This window comes from Echiichthys vipera, assembly GCF_963691815.1.
Source record: "Echiichthys vipera genome assembly, chromosome: 19".
In the NCBI taxonomy this organism is placed as follows: Eukaryota; Metazoa; Chordata; class Actinopteri; order Perciformes; family Trachinidae; genus Echiichthys; species Echiichthys vipera.
In genome coordinates, this window is record NC_139844.1 from 23788027 (window position 1) to 23806018 (window position 17992).

The 17992-nt window shown below is 46.5% G+C and overlaps 2 protein-coding genes across 2 annotated transcripts in view; both read left to right on the plus strand.

The window, feature by feature from the left end:
• The window catches only part of cenpe (centromere protein E), a 30121-nt gene extending 17243 nt beyond the window's left edge, over positions 1–12878 (plus strand). Inside the window, exons 32-50 of the mRNA XM_083933944.1 lie at positions 149–382; positions 521–700; positions 896–1075; positions 1221–1352; positions 1512–1658; positions 2156–2389; positions 4333–4551; positions 4668–4730; positions 4993–5118; positions 5227–5412; positions 5507–5716; positions 6868–7080; positions 7617–7820; positions 8732–8908; positions 9033–9133; positions 9659–9753; positions 10384–10498; positions 11735–12102; positions 12756–12878. Of these exons, the coding sequence (XP_083790070.1) occupies positions 149–382; positions 521–700; positions 896–1075; positions 1221–1352; positions 1512–1658; positions 2156–2389; positions 4333–4551; positions 4668–4730; positions 4993–5118; positions 5227–5412; positions 5507–5716; positions 6868–7080; positions 7617–7820; positions 8732–8908; positions 9033–9133; positions 9659–9753; positions 10384–10498; positions 11735–12102; positions 12756–12823 (3252 nt within the window). The 3' untranslated portion in view covers positions 12824–12878. The remainder of the gene's footprint in view (positions 1–148; positions 383–520; positions 701–895; positions 1076–1220; positions 1353–1511; positions 1659–2155; positions 2390–4332; positions 4552–4667; positions 4731–4992; positions 5119–5226; positions 5413–5506; positions 5717–6867; positions 7081–7616; positions 7821–8731; positions 8909–9032; positions 9134–9658; positions 9754–10383; positions 10499–11734; positions 12103–12755) is intronic.
• A 1941-nt stretch (positions 12879–14819) lies between these two features.
• srp9 (signal recognition particle 9) lies at positions 14820–17643 on the plus strand. The gene is made up of 3 exons (XM_083934190.1): positions 14820–14986; positions 16146–16214; positions 16912–17643. The coding sequence occupies exons 1-3, from the start codon at positions 14915–14917 to the stop codon at positions 17029–17031; spliced, it is 261 nt and encodes an 86-aa protein (XP_083790316.1). The 5' UTR covers positions 14820–14914; the 3' UTR covers positions 17032–17643.
• Positions 17644–17992: the final 349 nt, after the last annotated feature.

Sequence of the window (17992 nt, forward strand, 5' to 3'; positions counted from 1 at the left end):
TTAATAGATCATCTATTTACACATTCTGGAAATATTTGATCTGAACTCATAAAAACCTTTGTTATGAAAGCTGATCAACATTTAGACATCGTATCCATGTCATCCCAAAATTTGACCTAACACTTGTGTCCCCATTGTTTCCTGACAGATTCAAAGGCTGACTGAGGAGCTTGAGAGTGTGCGAGCAGACAGAGACAGCGTGCTGCCTGAGAGGACTGCTGACACTCAGAGCCACAGTGAGGAGATGGAGAAGCTGCTGTGCAGAGTGACATCCATCAGTGAGGAGAGAGATCAGCTGCAGGAGATCCTGGAGGGACTGAGAGAGGAGAAGCAGCAGCTCAGAGCACAGATGGAGGACGGGATGGAAACAATGCAGACTGAGGTTTGGGACAGTTGCAATGTGTAAATGTGTGTTGGACATGAATTATTCTCTGGTTTAAGTTTGTTCTTGCATTGAAAACTAGATCAAGTCGAACCACCATAAATGTAACCTCCAGTTCTTTGATTTGTATGTTTCCAGCTGAATGAGCTGACTGAAGAGCTTCAGTGTGTGCGCGCTGAGAAAGATGCTCTCCTGTCTGAGCAAAATGTGGGTGCACAGAGTTCTGCAGAGGAGATGGAGAAGCTGCTCTCTACAGTTTCATCTCTCACTGAAGAGAGGGAACAGCTCAGGAGGGACCTTCAGGAAAATATGGAGAAAGTGAGAATACAGCTTTGATTTATCATCTGTAAACATTATTCATGACTGAGTCACATCAAATCACAGCAACGATGGTTGACTATAAGGACTACAACTCCCATGATCCCATGCTACACAGCGTCATCAAAGAGTTGGTTGAAATAACATTATTTAAAATCCAGTGTTGTGACTCGTAGTTTGATATCTTCCTAACAGATGCAGAGTCTGTCACAGGAGCTTGAGCGTGTGACGGCTGAGAAAGATGCTCTCCTGTCTGAGCAGAGTGTGGGTGCACAGAGCTCTGCAGAGGAAGTGGAGAAGCTGCTCTCTACAATTACAGCTCTCACTGCAGAGCGAGACCAGCTCCAGATGGATGTGCAGGACAATGTGGAGATGGTGAGTTACCATGTGTCTGCTCTGCCAGTCCTGGTTTTAAAATGCAGATTTTCCGTCAGCCTAGTTGGGCCTCTGCTGTTGTTGTCTGTATATGTTGTAGCCCACACACATGTATTTATATATATTTTTTTGGTTTTCCCAACAGATGATTGAGAATCAGGAGGAGCTGAGATCAGCCCTGGAGAAGAATCGTAAACAGAAGGAGCAGATTAAACAGCTGGAGACGGCACAAACATCTAAACAGGACGACCCTGAGTCAGAGGAGATGCAAACACTTGTAAGAGCTTTTTAATGCATCAGGAAAACTGTTACTATCAATGTGTACCATGGATGGTTTGCCAGATTTTCCTTGAACAACATAAATGTTGAGGCTGTAGTGAGAGAATGACTTCCTTGGTTGTTGATTGTAGACAGTTGACCCTGTTATTGTACACAGATGATCAAGAACCAGGAGGAGCTGAGGGCGTCTCAGGAGGAGATCACAGTTCTACAAGATGAGATCAACACGCTGAGGAGTCAAAAGGCCGAGCTGGAGGACAGACCAGTCAATGAGAGTGATGCAGAGATTACCCTCCAACATCAGGCAAGACTCCAGTTTTTACATAAAGAACACAGAGAGTGAACCTGCTGTTTAATGAGACATCTATTGTCTAGATCATCTATTCACACAATCTGGAAATATTTGATAACATCTGAACTCATGAAGACTGGGTATCTTAACGTAACCTCGGTTCTTTGATAACAGCGCAAGGTGTTTCACTATGGGGGCGTAACCAACTATAGAAGCTCCAATGACACAACATCTGTCTGTTACAGACAGGTCAAACTGTGCAGGGATCACGCCGCCTCATACTACCACAGATGACCGGCCCCTCCTAAATCATCCTTGCTTACGTCACAGACAGACGTTGTGTCGTTGGAGCTTCCATAGTTGGTCACGCCAACGCTAGTCCCCACAATGAAACACCGAACAAGTTAGAATAAGAACCTTTGTTACGCAAGCTTAACAAATTTAGACATCGTATTCATGTCACCCCCAAACTTTGACCTAACACTTGTGTCGCCATTATTTCCTGACAGATTCAAAGGCTGACTGAGGAGCTTGAGAGTGTGCGAGCAGAGAGAGACAGTGTGCTGTCTGAGAGGACTGCTGACACTCAGAGCCACAGTGAGGACATGGAGAAGCTGCTGTGCAGAGTGACATCCATCAGTGAGGAGAGAGATCAGCTGCAGGAGATCCTGGAGGGACTGAGAGAGGAGAAGCAGCAGCTCAGAGCACAGATGGAGGACGGGATGGAAACAATGCAGATTGAGGTTTGGGACAGATGCAATTTAATGTTTAAATGTGTTGATGAAAACTAAGGGTTGTGAATCAATCGAGCAACCTTTAATGTCAGAATGATAACGTCAACTCATGTACAAGTAACTTGCAAGAAAAGTGTGTGTGTCCAACAGCCTTTCAGGGCGGCTCACATGCAAATTAGGGGCGTTTCGGGGAGGGGGACTCTCCTTATACCGGGTATTCGACTGTAATGGAAACGCCACTTTTGTCCCCTCTCTGAAAGCGACAAATATGGTCGTGTATGAGCTGAAACAGAGGAACTTGCACCCTAAGCCGTGCTCACTCTGTCATGTTTTTACCCAGCATCAGAACCCTGTGCTCAGGTCGACAGCTGATGAAAACGCACCTTATTCACTTCCTTTAAATTCCCTTTGTTGTGGAAAATGTTAAAGCAATGCAAAATGACTTTGGTCAGCTCAGGCTATGACGTAATAATTGTGACAGGCTGGGTAAAATACACTGATCATTTCCAGTCTTCCTTAAGTCTCTTTCCTGTGTGCTCTTCAGCAGCTCTTCTGTGTTTGGGTTGTTTTAAAAAATATTTGGTGTTTAATTAATCAGCACATTTCTGCTTCAACAGATGACACAGCTGAACATGACGCTGCAGACTGTGACTGAGCAGAAGAGGCAGCTGGAGGACGATCTACAGCACAACATGAACATGGTGATTCATTTAGTGCATCTCTGTTATTGGATTCTTTAGTTTTTAATATATTGCCACACTCTTTCTCTGCTCCTGATATTTGTTTATTCAGCCTCATTTCCCCACAGCAGTCCGCTTCTGTTCAGTTTGTTCCACATTAACTTTTATTACACACAACAGTTATTTTTGCTTTTCCATTGTCAAACGTTGTGGATGGTTCTAACCACACCGACATTTAAGAGTAGCGACTGCGGTGGGAATCAGATGTAGTATTTAGGTGCATGTCTACCGTAGTTTTGGGATTAAAAGTCGCACTCGAGTATAAGTCGCATTTTTTGGGGGACATTTATTTGATAAAATCCAACACCAAGAAACGACATTTCATCTTGAAGGCAATTTAAACTAAAACTAGAACAGAGAACAACAGGCTGAATAAGTGTTTACGTTATATGACGCATGAACAACGAGCTGAGAACGTGCCTGGTGTCATTCACAGAACTATAACATGTAGAACATGCTCTACGTTTACCAAACACTCTGTCACTCCTAATTACACAGAACTATAACATATAGAACATGCTCTACGTTTACCAAACACTCTGTCACTCCTAATTACACAGAACTATAACATATAGAACATGCTCTATGTTTACCAAACACTCTGTCACTCCTAATTACACAGAACTATAACATATAGAACATGCTCTACGTTTACCAAACACTCTGTAACTCCTAATTACACAGAACTATAACATATAGAACATGCGCTACGTTTACCAAACACTCACTAAATCCACTGAACTCCTCTTCCTCGCTGTCACTTCTGAACAAGTCCGGCAACTCCAAAGGTCCACAATGCGCCGCTTCCTCTTCTATCGGTACGTCGCTTACATCAGAGTCGCTCACCCGCCCCCGCCGAATTCTGATTGGTTGACGTGTGTGTGTGTGACGATTGCTGATATACGCCGAGTCTCTTACGTGACAGAGATAAATAATAGCCCCGGGCTATTGTTTGATATTTTAAGGTAATGTGAGCGTGTTTCCTGACTCACTAAAGTCAACATTTTGTTCTAAGGCTTCCACGGCACAAGGACTCGTGAGGTCGGTCCAGGCGGAGCTGTGTGAGCAGAAGCAGATGAACTCTGATCTGGAGAAACTGTGTCAGGAGAAGGACTTCTCTTTAGAGCGACAGGTCAGTGTCTAACACCTGACTGTGTTAAAATACATGCTTTCAGAGCACGACGATGCTTTTAACTGCTCCCTTCCTCACAGGCGAGGACTCTGGAGAAACTGGAGAGCGTTGATGCAGAGAGAGACCGTCTGCTCTCTGAGAAGGAGGCGAGCTGTCAGATCTCCACAGAAGAGACGGAGAAGCTGCTGTGCAGAGTGAAGTCTCTCAGTGAGGAGAGAGAGCAGCTGCAGGAGACACTGGAGGGACTGAGACAGGAGAAGCAGCAGCTGAGAGCAGAGCTGGAGGACGGGATGGAGATGGTACGTTTGTGCAGCTATGTCATTGGTAACCTGAGAACTGTAACGTGGATAAGACGGCCGACTGCTTCAAAGCAACACTAGGTTGTCATTTCATTTATGATCTCTTCCAACTACAGAACTCGGCTCTCCAGGAGAAGCTCAGCGAGCAGCAGCAGCAGCACGCTGAGAGAGGAGAACAAGTAGGTCCAAAGTATTTACTGCCTGCCGTAGTCGGGGTTTCACATGTTGGTCACATGTATGTTGGGCTGCTTATCAACCAGAATGTTCCGCAAATCACAGAACCATCCAGCAGACAGAAACAGGGCTTGATTCACTTGCATTTGTGGCTAAAAATAGGTGGTAGCTATATAGATAGATAGATAGACAGACATAGATATACGTGTATCATTTGCATACAAATAGATACAAGTTTGAGGCTTTGTGTTGTTTCTCTCCTTTCAGTTGCACAGTGAAGCGAACGCAACCATCACAGCGCTCAGAGAACAGCTGAGCCGTGTGGATCAGAGCACCAGTGGAGTCAAGGACAGGGCGTCGTCACAGCTGCAGGAGTCTACCGCGCAGTTTCAGGTAATGGCTCCCATTCCATTTTAGTAATCAGCCAAAGACTCATAACGTGAGAGTAAATACAACTCTGATCCCACTGAACTACAATACTATGATTGAATATAATTACAGGAGTCCTTCAGGAGATTCCAGGACTTCATAGACACGTGTTCGAAGTACGACTTCACAGCCCTGGACCAGGTACCGTGTTCCCTGAAGACCAGTTTTCTGCCCCAGCTACCAAAACCCACCACGCGGGCCTACCGCACTGTGTTACAGTTGCAGCAGCAGACGGCTCAGTGTCTGACAAAGACTAAGGTAAATACCAATATTTATTTCTATTACATTCCATAACGGTCTGACTCTTTTGTTCAGGCGATAACTCGGAAACTTCTGCTCTCTGCTTCCTCAGGAGCACCTGCAGGCGCAAGCACACGGCTACAGGAAGCTGTTTGAGGAGCTGGTGAAAGAGGATTTGGCTGTTTTTGAGGAGAGGCGTCTGCAAGATGTGCTGCTGTGCAGAACTCAGGCGCCCTGCTTCTCTGTCAAAGACGAGGACTTGAGCACACTGTGGGAGCACAGGCTGACCGAGCTGCTGGACAAGAGGAAACTCTACCTGCAGGTGAGCTCTGTCGCTCATCCGATGCAAAAGGAGAATGAGACCAATTCTCTGTGCTCCTCTGTAATTTAGCTCATTCAAGATGGCTTTTAACCAAAATTACAGGAGTTAACGGCTCGTCCGTCCTGATGGTTTATGAAGGCGGGTCAGTGTGGGCCGGGGGCACGTGTGGGCCGGGGGCACGTGTGGGCCGGGGGCACGTGTGGTCCGGGGTCAGTGTGGGCCGGGGGCACGTGTGGTCCGGGGTCAGTGTGGGCCGGGGGCACGTGTGGGCCGGGGGCACGTGTGGGCCGGGGGCACGTGAGGGGGTTAAACGTTGATCTCCTCTGCTGCAGCGTAAACAGCTCTGGCACCTTGCTTTTTTTTATGTTTCTGTTTTAAAGACGATGAAAACGACGCATGGCGGAGACCTCGCACGTTCTTAAAACACAAAGATGAACTCCGTGTCATGTTGTTTGTGTTGTTGTTTTACATCAGATAAAATACAACAACCTACATGAACATGTCCTAAACACGTCTGCATTCTCTCTGTTTAGCCTGTGTTCACTTGTGTTCACTTTAACATGCAGCGGTTTTGAAAACGCGTTGTAGCCGGCGGTGGTCTGTGAGACACTAAAGACGTCCCAGAGTGTGGACGGAGAATTCCACACGTTGGTTTGACAGATGAGACAAAGTGACGACCGACGTCTCTTTCAGTGTTTCAGGACGTCCGTCGGGGCTTCGATGACTCGCTCGCTCCTGATGTTCACGCCACTTTCTTGTGTGTGCTCGACACTGCCCCCACGGTTTCAGGTGGTACTGCAACGTTTGCTCCGTATCTGTACGCATCCGTCAGCTTTCAGGATACGCACAGAAATACGGAGGAGATGGATGCAGAGGACGCACAGAAGGCTCCGTTTGTATACGTATGCGACTCTGACGTAGAGCAGAAATGAGCCTTTAGTCGTCAGGAGTAGGATTAAGAGCGGGCGCTGAGGACACCCGCAGGATTTTGAGCCCTGAACGCTCGGCCAGTGGAAACCTCATCGTTCCAAATTGGCCTCTTTGCTGCTGTTGGCATGTTTCTGTTTTATTAGATGTGATTATTTCTCAGCATGTTTCCATATCTCCAGCATTACTGTACATAAACGTTACGCTGACTCTTGTGCTTGTAGAAAATGGCGAGCATTTTGGAGAAGCTGTGGGCGAGCATGGCTTCTTACTCCAGTGAGCTGTCGACGGAGATCGGAGACAGGGAGAAGCTGAAGGAGCAGCTGCAGGCCGTGGTCTCGGAGCTGCCAATCAGCTTCAGTGCGATGGACGGCATCCTGAGCCGTGAGCTGGATCACAGATCTGCAGTGGCACGCGACAGGAACAGGACTCTGCAGGTCTTTAACACTCACTTACTGTAAAACATCAGTTTATAGCTGAGCCACAGTCGTTTTCACAGCTCTAGGAGTTTTAATTAAAGTTCTTTGGAGGTTTTAACCCCAACACCAGATTAAATAACTTTCTAAAATGCCATTTTTTAAAATGTCTTTTTACTTTTTCTTCTGTCTCGTGAGGCGGTCAGGGGGTAACGCTCACTGTTTAACTGTCTGATGTGGTTTCATGCATCTCTGTATCTAAGCAGTTCACACAGGAGACATTAACTTTACCAGAACATGCTCTGGTGTTCACAGGTTTACTGATCAACAACAACAATATTAAATGATCTATTTTGAGTCAATACGTACTGGTAATATAACCACAGCATGATCATTTTCTGTCAGTAATTATAATATTAATATAATATCTATAATTTATATTAGTAGAGACTGGTCTGTGTCCTTTGTGTTGTACCTTAGTGCACTATTTTAGTTGTGTTTATTGCGGTGATATCACTCGTCTCCCTAACGTCACGTTATCCCTCTGCCTCCCTCAGGGCGTCCTCGATGAGCGCCACGGTCCGTGGGAGGAGCTGAAGCTGCTGCAGGCTCAGGCGTATTCTCACCTCAGAGACGAGAGGAGCAAAAGCTTCACTCTGCTGCAGGCGCTGGAGGGAGCGCCTCTGAAGACAGAGCTCTCCCTGCTGGAGGACAACCGGAGACTTCTGCTTCAGCTCCAGAAAACTGAAGAAAACGTCAAAGTACGTCCAACGTGTCAGGTTCATGTGCTTCATCTGAGCTTCTGACTGGTGTCAATGAGTCAGATCATGAAGTAACTGTGATCTTAAAATAGTTTCTAGGCAGAGGTATCCACAACATCACGGGGCGCCCTCCCACTGTGCCTCCGTCCCGTGCCCCGTGCTTTAGAGTCCTTGTCCCCCCCTCCAGGCCCGTTTGTACTCACACTACCTGGGCCTCGGAGAATGCTTCTTGCTGCCTTTACGTCATCACGCCGTAACACGTCACACGCATTGATGACGTCATGGCGATGCGTGGCTTTGTTTCCAGATCTTTCCGTAGACCTCTGAGTTTTTGTGCGTCTTGTCGACTGTTTTTGAATCTTTTCATCGACCAAATCTGCAGTAAACACTCCACCTCCGCATCACACCAACGTGAACCTTTCGCCGCCATTGTTTGAAATGTCCGCGCATGGTCCCTCCTTCTATTTTCTATGTCCCAACAGGCGCACAGGAAATGACCTCAGAACCGCCGTAGGCCTCGTGCTCGTACACGTGCAAACGTGCTTTACAAAAGCCCCCCTCTCTCAGACGACCGTGGACGGCGAGCGTGCCGCTCCTAGACGTGGTACGGTTGCACTCACACTGGTCAAAGGAACCAGACTTTAGCTGTGAAATGTGCTGGGGCATGGTACGGAGGCACAGTGGGAGTGTGTCCTTAGAGTGCTGCAGGGATGACACTTATTTGTAGGCTCGACAAAAGGTCACTGTGATTATTATAGAAAATAAGTTCTGTGGTGAACAGAAGGGACAGACAAGGGACCCAGAAGTCCAAGAATGCGAACTCACAGGTTTCGGACTCATTCCTGCAGCACTTAAATCCAAAGCTCTGGGAACCTTCTGCAGATGTTGACGGACGTGTTTCTGTTTTTCAGGCTCTTTGTGTCCAAAACGAGCAGCTGGAGGAGGCTCAGATCAAAGCCAGCAGCCGGGTGTCCAACCACAAACAGGCCACGCAGCTGCTGCAGACAGAGCTGCAGGACAGCCGTGCACTCGTGGAGGAGAAGGACGACGCGATCCAAACTCTGAGGAGCAAACTGCGCCAGTCTGAGGTTCGTCTGGAGATCTCGTTTCCAGGACTAAAGCAGTCTGCTCTGAGCTTTATTCTCTGTGTTTAAGCAGATTTAATTTGGTTTTATTGGATTAAACAGGAACTTTCTTTGTGTTTTGGTGCAGAAAAATGCGTCGCCCAGTGCTGCTGAGCTGGAAAAACTCCGGACTAAAGCGTTCAAAATGGAGATGGAGCTGAGTTCAGCGTCTGATCGACACAAACAAGAGTAAGAGCCCTTCGTTTAGTTTCTTCTGTTTGTGTTTTATCTTCGACTGAACGCGGCGGGTTCTTCTAATGTCACGATGCTGTGGTGGCCTTCTGTCGCTGTTTCTCAAAGCGCATCAGCAGACGTGACAGAGACGTCCTGCTGTCGTACCTCTGACGATTTAATGTTATCCAGCTGTTCAGTCGTGAGGTAACACCCTTTCAAAATAAGACTTCCTGTCCCAGCCTCGTGTTTCTCCTCAGTGCCGTGTTCCTCGTTGTTTGAACAGATCTGAGTTTTTGACCTTTGACCTCTTTGTTCTGCATGAAAAAGAGTCAAACTGAGCAAAGAGCTGATTCTGATCGTTCACATGTTCGGACGTTGGTTCTGTTTTGTTTCAATGGAGCGTTTGGACCCGGAAGTCTTATTTTGAAAGGGTGTTGCGTCACACTGAACAGCTGATGACCTCAGCATCAGCTGTCGGGAGGAAACACACAGAGGTTTTCTTTTCTTTGGCTGTTCTGAGCGGAGGTTTGTCTTCCTCAGGATCCAGAGAATGACCACGCTGTTAAACGTGAAGGAAGAGTCACTGAGGAGGCTCAAGGAGACGCTGAGGAACTCGCAGCAAGGAGACGAGTCCAGTAAGTCGTGTGTGTGTGTGCGTGCGCGTGCGTGCGTGTGTGTGTGTGTGTGTGTGTGTGTGTGTGTGTTGCATGAAGGCAAAAAATACTCATAGACCTCAGGACCCGATACAGGTGATGAATTTATGGATGATATTTGTTAATAGACGGTTTAAAATGGAATAACTTGATTTGTTACTTCACACACACACACACACACACACACACACACAGAGTGAAGCCCTGCAGGACCTTCCAGTCGAACTGTGCAGATGTGTGTTTATTTGTGCGTCAGAATGAACAGTAACAGCCGCGGAACGATCAGGAAAATAACATTATAGCTCTCTGATTCACTGCTGTGTTTATAAATCAGAGTTATTCCTTTAAATTAAATCAAAGGACAAAATGCCAACAATAAAAAAGCGCTCTTTCCTCACCGACCAGCTTAGACACAAGTGCTGTATATTCCGTCCCTGTCGTCACCGTAACTCAACGCTAATTCAAGACCAGGTGCCGGGCTGCGTAATGAAGCTGGTGATGAATGGGATCTGTCTTTGTCGTTCGTCCCTTTGGGCAAACGTTAATAAGCCTGGTGAGTCCATTTAAAGGAGATGAGGTGATGTTTCAGTCTTGTGTCATGTGTGACTTCAGTCCTGCAGGGTAACGACCTTTACGTCCGACTGAACAACCCCAGAGACTCAAACATGAAGACGAAGCTGGAGGAGGAAGTGAAGCAGCTCCACCTGAAAATAACCGAGCTGGGAAGGTGAGACGCCACAGATCCTCTCTCACGTTTGTGTTTTTTAGTCTTTTTCTTTTTTAGTTCAAGTTTATTTTAATATTCTTTTGTGTGATTACTTTGTCTGTAATCATTTGTGTATCAAATAAGATTATTATTATTATTATGATGATGATTGGACTGTTGATGTGAGTCATTGAACACTTTGTGTTTTGCAGCCATCGATCATTTTAGTAATCGAGTACTTTGATAAGAAGGTTTTTAAAGCACAAATACTAAACACATATAAATATTTTTGTTAAACTGAATTTTCTGCTCCTTAAATGGAACTTAAAAACGATGCAATAATATAATATCCCAACTGAAAGTTCATCAAACTGACTAATGTGCATTTATTCATCTTTACAAAGCAAACACTGCACAAAGTTTCCCTAAAGTTTGAGCTCGACGTCCCAAACTTTAGATTTTCTGTCCTTTTCTGCTTCGTTTTGCTGAGTAAGGGCGCCCTCCCACTGTGCCTCCGTCCCGTGCCCCGTGCTTTAGGGTCCTTGCCCCCCCCTCCAGGCCCGTTTGTACTCACACTACCTGGGCCTCGGAGAATGCTTCTTGCTGCCTATACGTCATCACGCCGTAACACGGCACACGCATTGATGACGTCATGGCGATGCGTGGCTTTGTTTCCAGATCTTTCCGTAGACCTCAGAGTTTTTGTGCGTCTTGTCGACTGTTTCTGAATCTTTTCATCGACCAAATCTGCAGTAAACACTCCACCTCCGCATCACACCAACGTGAACCTTTCACCGCCATTGTTTGAAATGTCCGCGCATGGTCCCTCCTTCTTTTTTCTACGTCCCAACAGGCGCACAGGAAGTGACCTCAGAACCGCCGTAGGCCTCGTGCTCGTACACGTGCGCACGCTCGTGCTCGTGCACGTGCAAACGTTGTTTACTAAAGCCCACCTCTCCCAAACGGGCCGTGGACGGCAAGAGTGCCGCTCCTAGACGTGGTACGGTTGCACTCACACTGGTCAAAGGAACCAGACTTTAGCCGTGAAACCTGTTTGGGCGCGGGGCGGAGGAACAGTGTGAGCCCTAAGTGCGTTTCCTTCTTCCTGTTTTTCTCCTTGTTTTAAGTCAGACGGACATTTTTAGATCCGAAGCCTTTTTGCCTCTTTTAGATTTTTACTGTTCGAGTTGCTCACGGAAGCGTTTCAGCTCTCGATCTTTCCGTTCTTCTCTAACATCCGCTCCCGTGTCCCCTCAGCCTGGTGTCCAGTCAGCAGGCAGAGATCAGCAAGTGGAAGAGCCGAGCGCTGAAGCTGAAGGGGAAGAGCAGGGCGGAGGCGGACAAGCCTTCGCCACCCTGCACGCCCTCCAAGAGAGCCCTGCCCATGAACGCTGACTCCTCCAACTTCTTCAGCTCACCCAAGAGGATGCTGGTTACTCCGCGGAAGGTCCTGGACTCTCCGCGGAAGGTCCTGGACTCTCCCCGTAAGGCCCTGGACTCTCCAAAGGTCTCCGCGCTTTCCAGCCCCAAAAGCCGAATCTTTGACGTGGGCGAGAGTTCGGAGCTGCTGTCCCGCATCCGTCCTAAGCAGTTCTTCGATAACTCCAGCCTGGGGACCTTTCCAGGTAAGCCCCGTCTGGACTTCTCCTCCCTGTTCTTTCGTTTTGTCTCTTAGTCTGAAAACTCTTAAAGACCTGAGCCGTTTGTTTTGCCAGAGGTTTTCGATGTTCCAGATGAACCTGACGCAGAGAAGGGTAACTGCCATAATATCGCTGTGTGGGGATCCACTAACAAAGGCATGAGGTGTTGGACGGGTGTGGCACTGACGGGGACACGCGTGGTCATAGGCGTCACTGTTGACACATTATTAAGAATAATCATGGAAAATAAGTGGACTCACATGTTTAACGGGGGGTTTTAATACCTTTTTTATGAACACGGGGTTCATTCGGGGGCTTGAAATCCTTGAAAATGCTTTAAATTGTTTCCACATTTCATTCACAACAAATAACTTTTAATTTAATCTATTTTCCTTCTGGTGTTACAGAACTATTTTGGTTGTTTATAACACGATTTCATCTGTTTTAACTTGTTTTTTTGTGGAGAAAAAAGTGAAATAATACTTTTCTATGTGTTCGTATAACTATGTGATTAACCACGGCTGTGAGGTGCTGGAAAAGCTTGAACATGGAGCCTGAACGTGCTTGAGTTTGAGCAGTTTGGTGGATTTGACTGTGCCGTGAGTTCAGTGTTGTCTGACAGACGTCTTGTGTTGCAGACGCAGCGAGGGACGAGGACCAGTGGCCCACGTCTCCCACTCAGAAGGAAATGTGTCAAACCCAGTAACACTGTTCAATGTCTTTTTTATTTTAACAAAGCAAAATAAAGTGAAAGTTCTGTCTGAACCTGATGTGACGCTCCATCACCGTTCCTGTGTCGATGTGAACTCTGTGGGGAACGATGTGCACACGTGAGTCAGGTGTTATATTTGCGGACGCACGGCTTCATCTGGGGCCGAGTCGACCGGCACAGGTCAGACCTGGGTCGTATCGTCAGGAGGGCAGGACTTCAGTGACCCTGATACTCAGGAGGGCAGGACTTCAGTGACCCTGATACTCAGGAGGGCAGGACTTCAGTGACCCTGATACTCAGGAGGGCAGGACTTCAGTGACCCTGATACTCAGGAGGGCAGGACTTCAGTGACCCTGATACTCAGGAGGGCAGGACTTCAGTGACCCTGATACTCAGGAGGGCAGGACTTCAGTGACCCTGATACTCAGGAGGGCAGGACTTCAGTGACCCTGATACTCAGGAGGGCAGGACTTCAGTGACCCTGATACTCAGGAGGGCAGGACTTCAGTGACCCTGATACTCAGGAGGGCAGGACTTCAGTGACCCTGATACTCAGGAGGGCAGGACTTCAGTGACCCTGATACTCAGGAGAGCAGGACTTCAGTGACCCTGATACTCAGCAGGGCAGGACTTCAGTGACCCTGATACTCAGGAGGGCAGGACTTCAGTGACCCTGATACTCAGGAGGGCAGGACTTCAGTGACCCTGATACTCAGGTGGGCAGGACTTCAGTGACCCTGATACTCAGGTGGGCAGGACTTCAGTGACCCTGATACTCAGGTGGGCAGGACTTCAGTGACCCTGATACTCAGGTGGGCAGGACTTCAGTGACCCTGATACTCAGGAGTGCAGGACTTCAGTGACCCTGATACTCAGGAGGGCAGGACTTCAGTGACCCTGATACTCAGGAGGGCACGACTTCAGTGACCCTGATACTCAGGCGAGGCAGATCTGCTGTGGGCTCCGGACCCTCAGACCGCCTGTTTCAGCTGAAACCAGTGGATGTGATGGTTCCACTGGTGTTCTGTGACGGACTCCTGTGTGATCAGCTCCAGGAGCAACAGAGCCGCTGCCTTCCTCGTCTCCAGACTCAAACCTGTTCCTGCTGTCACCACAAACACCTGTGGGGGTTCTGTCCATCGCTTCAGAGCCACCGGGGTTTGGGCTCAATAATCAAAGGGATGAATGTTTTATCAGGAAAAGATTATTTACATAAAATACCGTCTTTAATATTGTTTCTACGAGATCATCAGTGTGTTCTTCACTGTTTCTGACCTCGTGTCGACGCGATGCAGTGTTTTAAAGGTTCATTCTGCTGTAAACTCCTCCTCCAGGGTCTTTGTCTGCACTTTAATCATCAGTAACCATGGAGACAGTTTTTATTAAGGTAGAAATCCAGGAGAGATGCTAACAGGCGGACGTGGCTAACAGTGGTTAGCTCGGGGCAGCACGGTGAAGGCATTCAAAGGTCTTTTTTAACCACTAATGCTGCTGAAAATAACAGCAAACCTCTGCAGCAGCAGGAGAAGAGTCCTGACACATTTGTGTGTGTGTGTGTGTGTGTGTGTTTGAGAACTCATGGAGTGAAAGAACGACACAGTTTCATCATCACTCTGATTCTTATTTATTTAAGAGAATCATTCAAAGGGTTTAAGTCCCCGGACTGTTCCTGAATGAGCTGTGATCATTTTCTCCACTTTAATGTTCAAAGAAATGAAGTTTTATCAGTGACTCAGTTCATGCAGAGCTCAGTCAGTGTTTTTATAAAATAGTATTTATAATATAATTATTTAATTAATATATATTTATACTCTGCACCTTTGTTTACTCTTTTACATAATCTATTTAATCTTAAATCCTCTTTAAACCTCATTGTGCTGTTTTTAGTGACAGTAACAGGAACTCTGAACTTCATGAACCGTGCTTTTATTTTGAAACGGTGACCTGGAAGTGATCGCGTCATCACGTCCTCTTCGCTCTGATTGGCTGAGCCCACGCTGACGTGTTGTTCCTGAGTTAGCAACAACCGGAGCGTCTGTGAACCGACGGAGTTCCGTTAAACGGTGTCGGAGCTTCGGCGGGAGGATGCCTTACTACCAGACCTGGGAGGAGTTCGCCCGCGCGGCGGAGAAGCTCTACCTGACGGACCCGATGAAGGTGAAACACCGGCGCTAGTTACACGGAGGTTAGCGTGTTAGCTAGCCGGCTAATGTAGCGCGCTAGCAGGCTAATGTATTGCGTTAGCCTGCTAATGTAGCTTGTTAGCTCGTTAGCGACGCGAGTGTGCTGCGGCTCTGGTTCTGATTTATTCTCCAACAAAAAATTTGATTAAATTAAAACACCGGGTTTCTTCAAACGGTTAGTGTTAGCAGGCTAATGTAGCTTTTTAGCCCGTTAATGTAGCTTGTTAGCCCGTTAATGTAGCTTGTTAGCCCGTTAATGTAGCTTGTTAGCCAGTTAATGTAGCTTGTTAGCCGGCTAATGTAGCTTGTTAGCTCGCTAGCGACGCGACTGTGGTTCTGCTGCTCTGGTTTTGATTTATTCACGAACAAAAAAGTGTTTTTAATTCTTATTTTTTAATATTCACTGTGAAAAACTCGCTTGTTCCGTATAAATGTGTTCATCCCCAATAAACTGAATTAAATACGTCATAAAATCTTCATATTCTTTAATATTTACCCCACAAATACTTTAGTTTCATGGTTTTTGCAGATGTGGAAAACAAACGTGAGTTTTGTCAGATTGAAGATGAAACTATGATGATTTTATTTATTCTGAGTTTCAGTGAAACTTTGGAGTTTAAAGCTTTTTTAACTTTAAGTTCAAATATTGAATTAAACTGGAAACAAAAGAACATCATTTCCTGCTGTGAAGACAAAACAAAACAGTGGATGAATGAGTTTCTGGTTCTTCAGAGGAAGCATCAGAACCATGAAGCTTCGTTAATAATCTCCAACAAACTTTAATCCTTTCAAATCTGAATCTTTTAACTATTTTGAGTGCAGATTATCAATAATAAGAAATAAATGTAAAAAATAAATTAAAGACGTATAACAGTACAGCCCGCGTCTTAATATAAGTACTTTACATGTCTCTATTTTACTTTATTGTCTTTCTCTCTTTGCATCTTATTAAGTATTTAATTATTCTTATGTGATGTCATAATTTAATGTGTATTGTTTTCTGAAAGGAGAACTGACTCTTTACACACACACACACACGCGCATCTATGATGCCACACTGTTCTGTTTGTAGATTTGTTCAAATTGCAAATAAAGAATAAAAACAAACGTATTCTCTAACTCGTTGTTTGCAGGTCCGAGTGGTTCTGAAATACCGACACTGTGACGGGAACCTCTGCATCAAAGTGACCGACAACGCGGTGGTGAGTGTTTGGGTCTCTACACATAAACAGTTTTTATTTTTATTATGAAGAATAAAAAAAACTGCAGCTTCTTCGATGTAAAAACAAAAATCTGGTTTATTTCCTCGGAAAAACCAAGAACTTTGTGAACTTTTGGAAACGGATCAAAATTTTCTTTATTTGTGTAAATATTTCTTAAAGAGTTTCTGACTCCACTGAGATTCACCTGAATTACACATTTATTTATGAATTACACACAACAACAAACACTTTTACTCATAAATCAGAGTCTCTCTGTCAGTGCCCCCCCCCCCCCCCCCCGACACGCGTGGCCGCGCAGAGCTGGACTCACGTGCACCCGCCGCCGTCTACTTCCTGTCCACTCACTGTCCAAATACAACGTCACTGTTATTAAAATAAGATGTGAGAGCAGATCCCCTCCTCCTGATTGGCTGGAATCGATGTCAGGTGGGGAAAGGCGGGACCTGCAGGTGGGGAGCACAGAGAAAACAACAACAACCCAAAAACGAAAAAGCCCTCACAGCCGTAACAAAAGTGCTAAAATGTGAACGAGCAGGGATGTTTCACCACGGGCAAAATACGTCACTGTTACCAAAATAAAACGCCACTGTTAAAATAAGATGTGACTGTATTAATGATCGTGTCAGCTGATTTGAATGGTCGTCCTTTTGCCCCCCCCCCCCCCCCCCCCCCACAGTGTTTACAGTACAAGACGGACCAGGCGCAGGACGTGAAGAAGATCGAGAAGCTCCACGGGAAACTGATGAGACTCATGGTCTCCAAGGAGACGCACAGCGGCTCCATGGAGACGGACTAAAGCGCTCCGGGCGCCCCGACCTCCCGGAGCCGCCGGACTGAGTTCCGCGGACGCGTCGGTTGTTGAGAGCACAGAACCTTCGCGGTGTGGCGCGGAGACTTAAGAGACATGTGGCTGTAAAGAGGGAACGCGGTGAGATTCATCAGCTGCCTGCGCTCGTTTCTACTGTCAGAGGTGTTTGATTCATACTTTATATACTTTATTCTCTCAGGAGTCTTTTTTTTTTTAAGAAGTCACATGATCCTGCGTTTCCTGAGAAGGCTGCGACCACGTCCTGGTGGTTTATGATGAGGGTCAGTGTGAGCCGGGGTCAGTGTGGGCCGGGGGGGGGGGGCCCGTGAGGGGTCGGTGTAAACGCTGATCTCAGCTCTGGCACCTTGTTTTTTTTTTTTTGATGTTTCTGTTTTAAAGAGGATGAAAACGACGCGCGCGGAGACATCACACCTTCTTTTCTGTCACATTTCATCAGCGTAGCTCCGTCGGATTCATTTCTTCTGGTTTTTCCTCACGAACGAAGCAGGAACTGGTGATTTCACACGACGCTCCGGAGAAAAGACGCTGTCGTCTGAGAATCACTGCATCATATGTTCAATAAATGTTTATTTCCCCGTGCACGGCCTCCGTCTCTCCTGTGTTCATCAGTGTCTGTGCACAGAAACATGAATATGAGACCATGAAAAACAGGATTTCTGCACAATGAAAGTTTAGAGCTCAGGATTTATTTGGATAATTATTAAATGTCAAACTAATAAACCATAATCCATCATCAGGGAGTCAGATGTTCGTTTGTCGGGACAGAAAACAAACTTTAAACACACTTTTTACCTTAAATGTTTGTGTCTTTACTTCACTGTGAAGGGCAGACGTGTCTGAATATAACGGAGTAACTCAACTGTGAGGCTCTAAAACACACCAGGTAAAGAGAGACGGGTTCATGAGGCAGGACGTGTGGTTCACAGGT

Coding starts and splice junctions, on each gene's coding strand:
- srp9 (XM_083934190.1), top strand. CDS start 14,915: ATGCCTTACTACCAGACCTGGGAGGAGTTCGCCCGCGCGGCGGAGAAG. Junction 14,987..16,145: donor ACCTGACGGACCCGATGAAG/GTGAAACACCGG, acceptor CGTTGTTTGCAG/GTCCGAGTGGTTCTGAAATA. Junction 16,215..16,911: donor AAGTGACCGACAACGCGGTG/GTGAGTGTTTGG, acceptor CCCCCCCCACAG/TGTTTACAGTACAAGACGGA.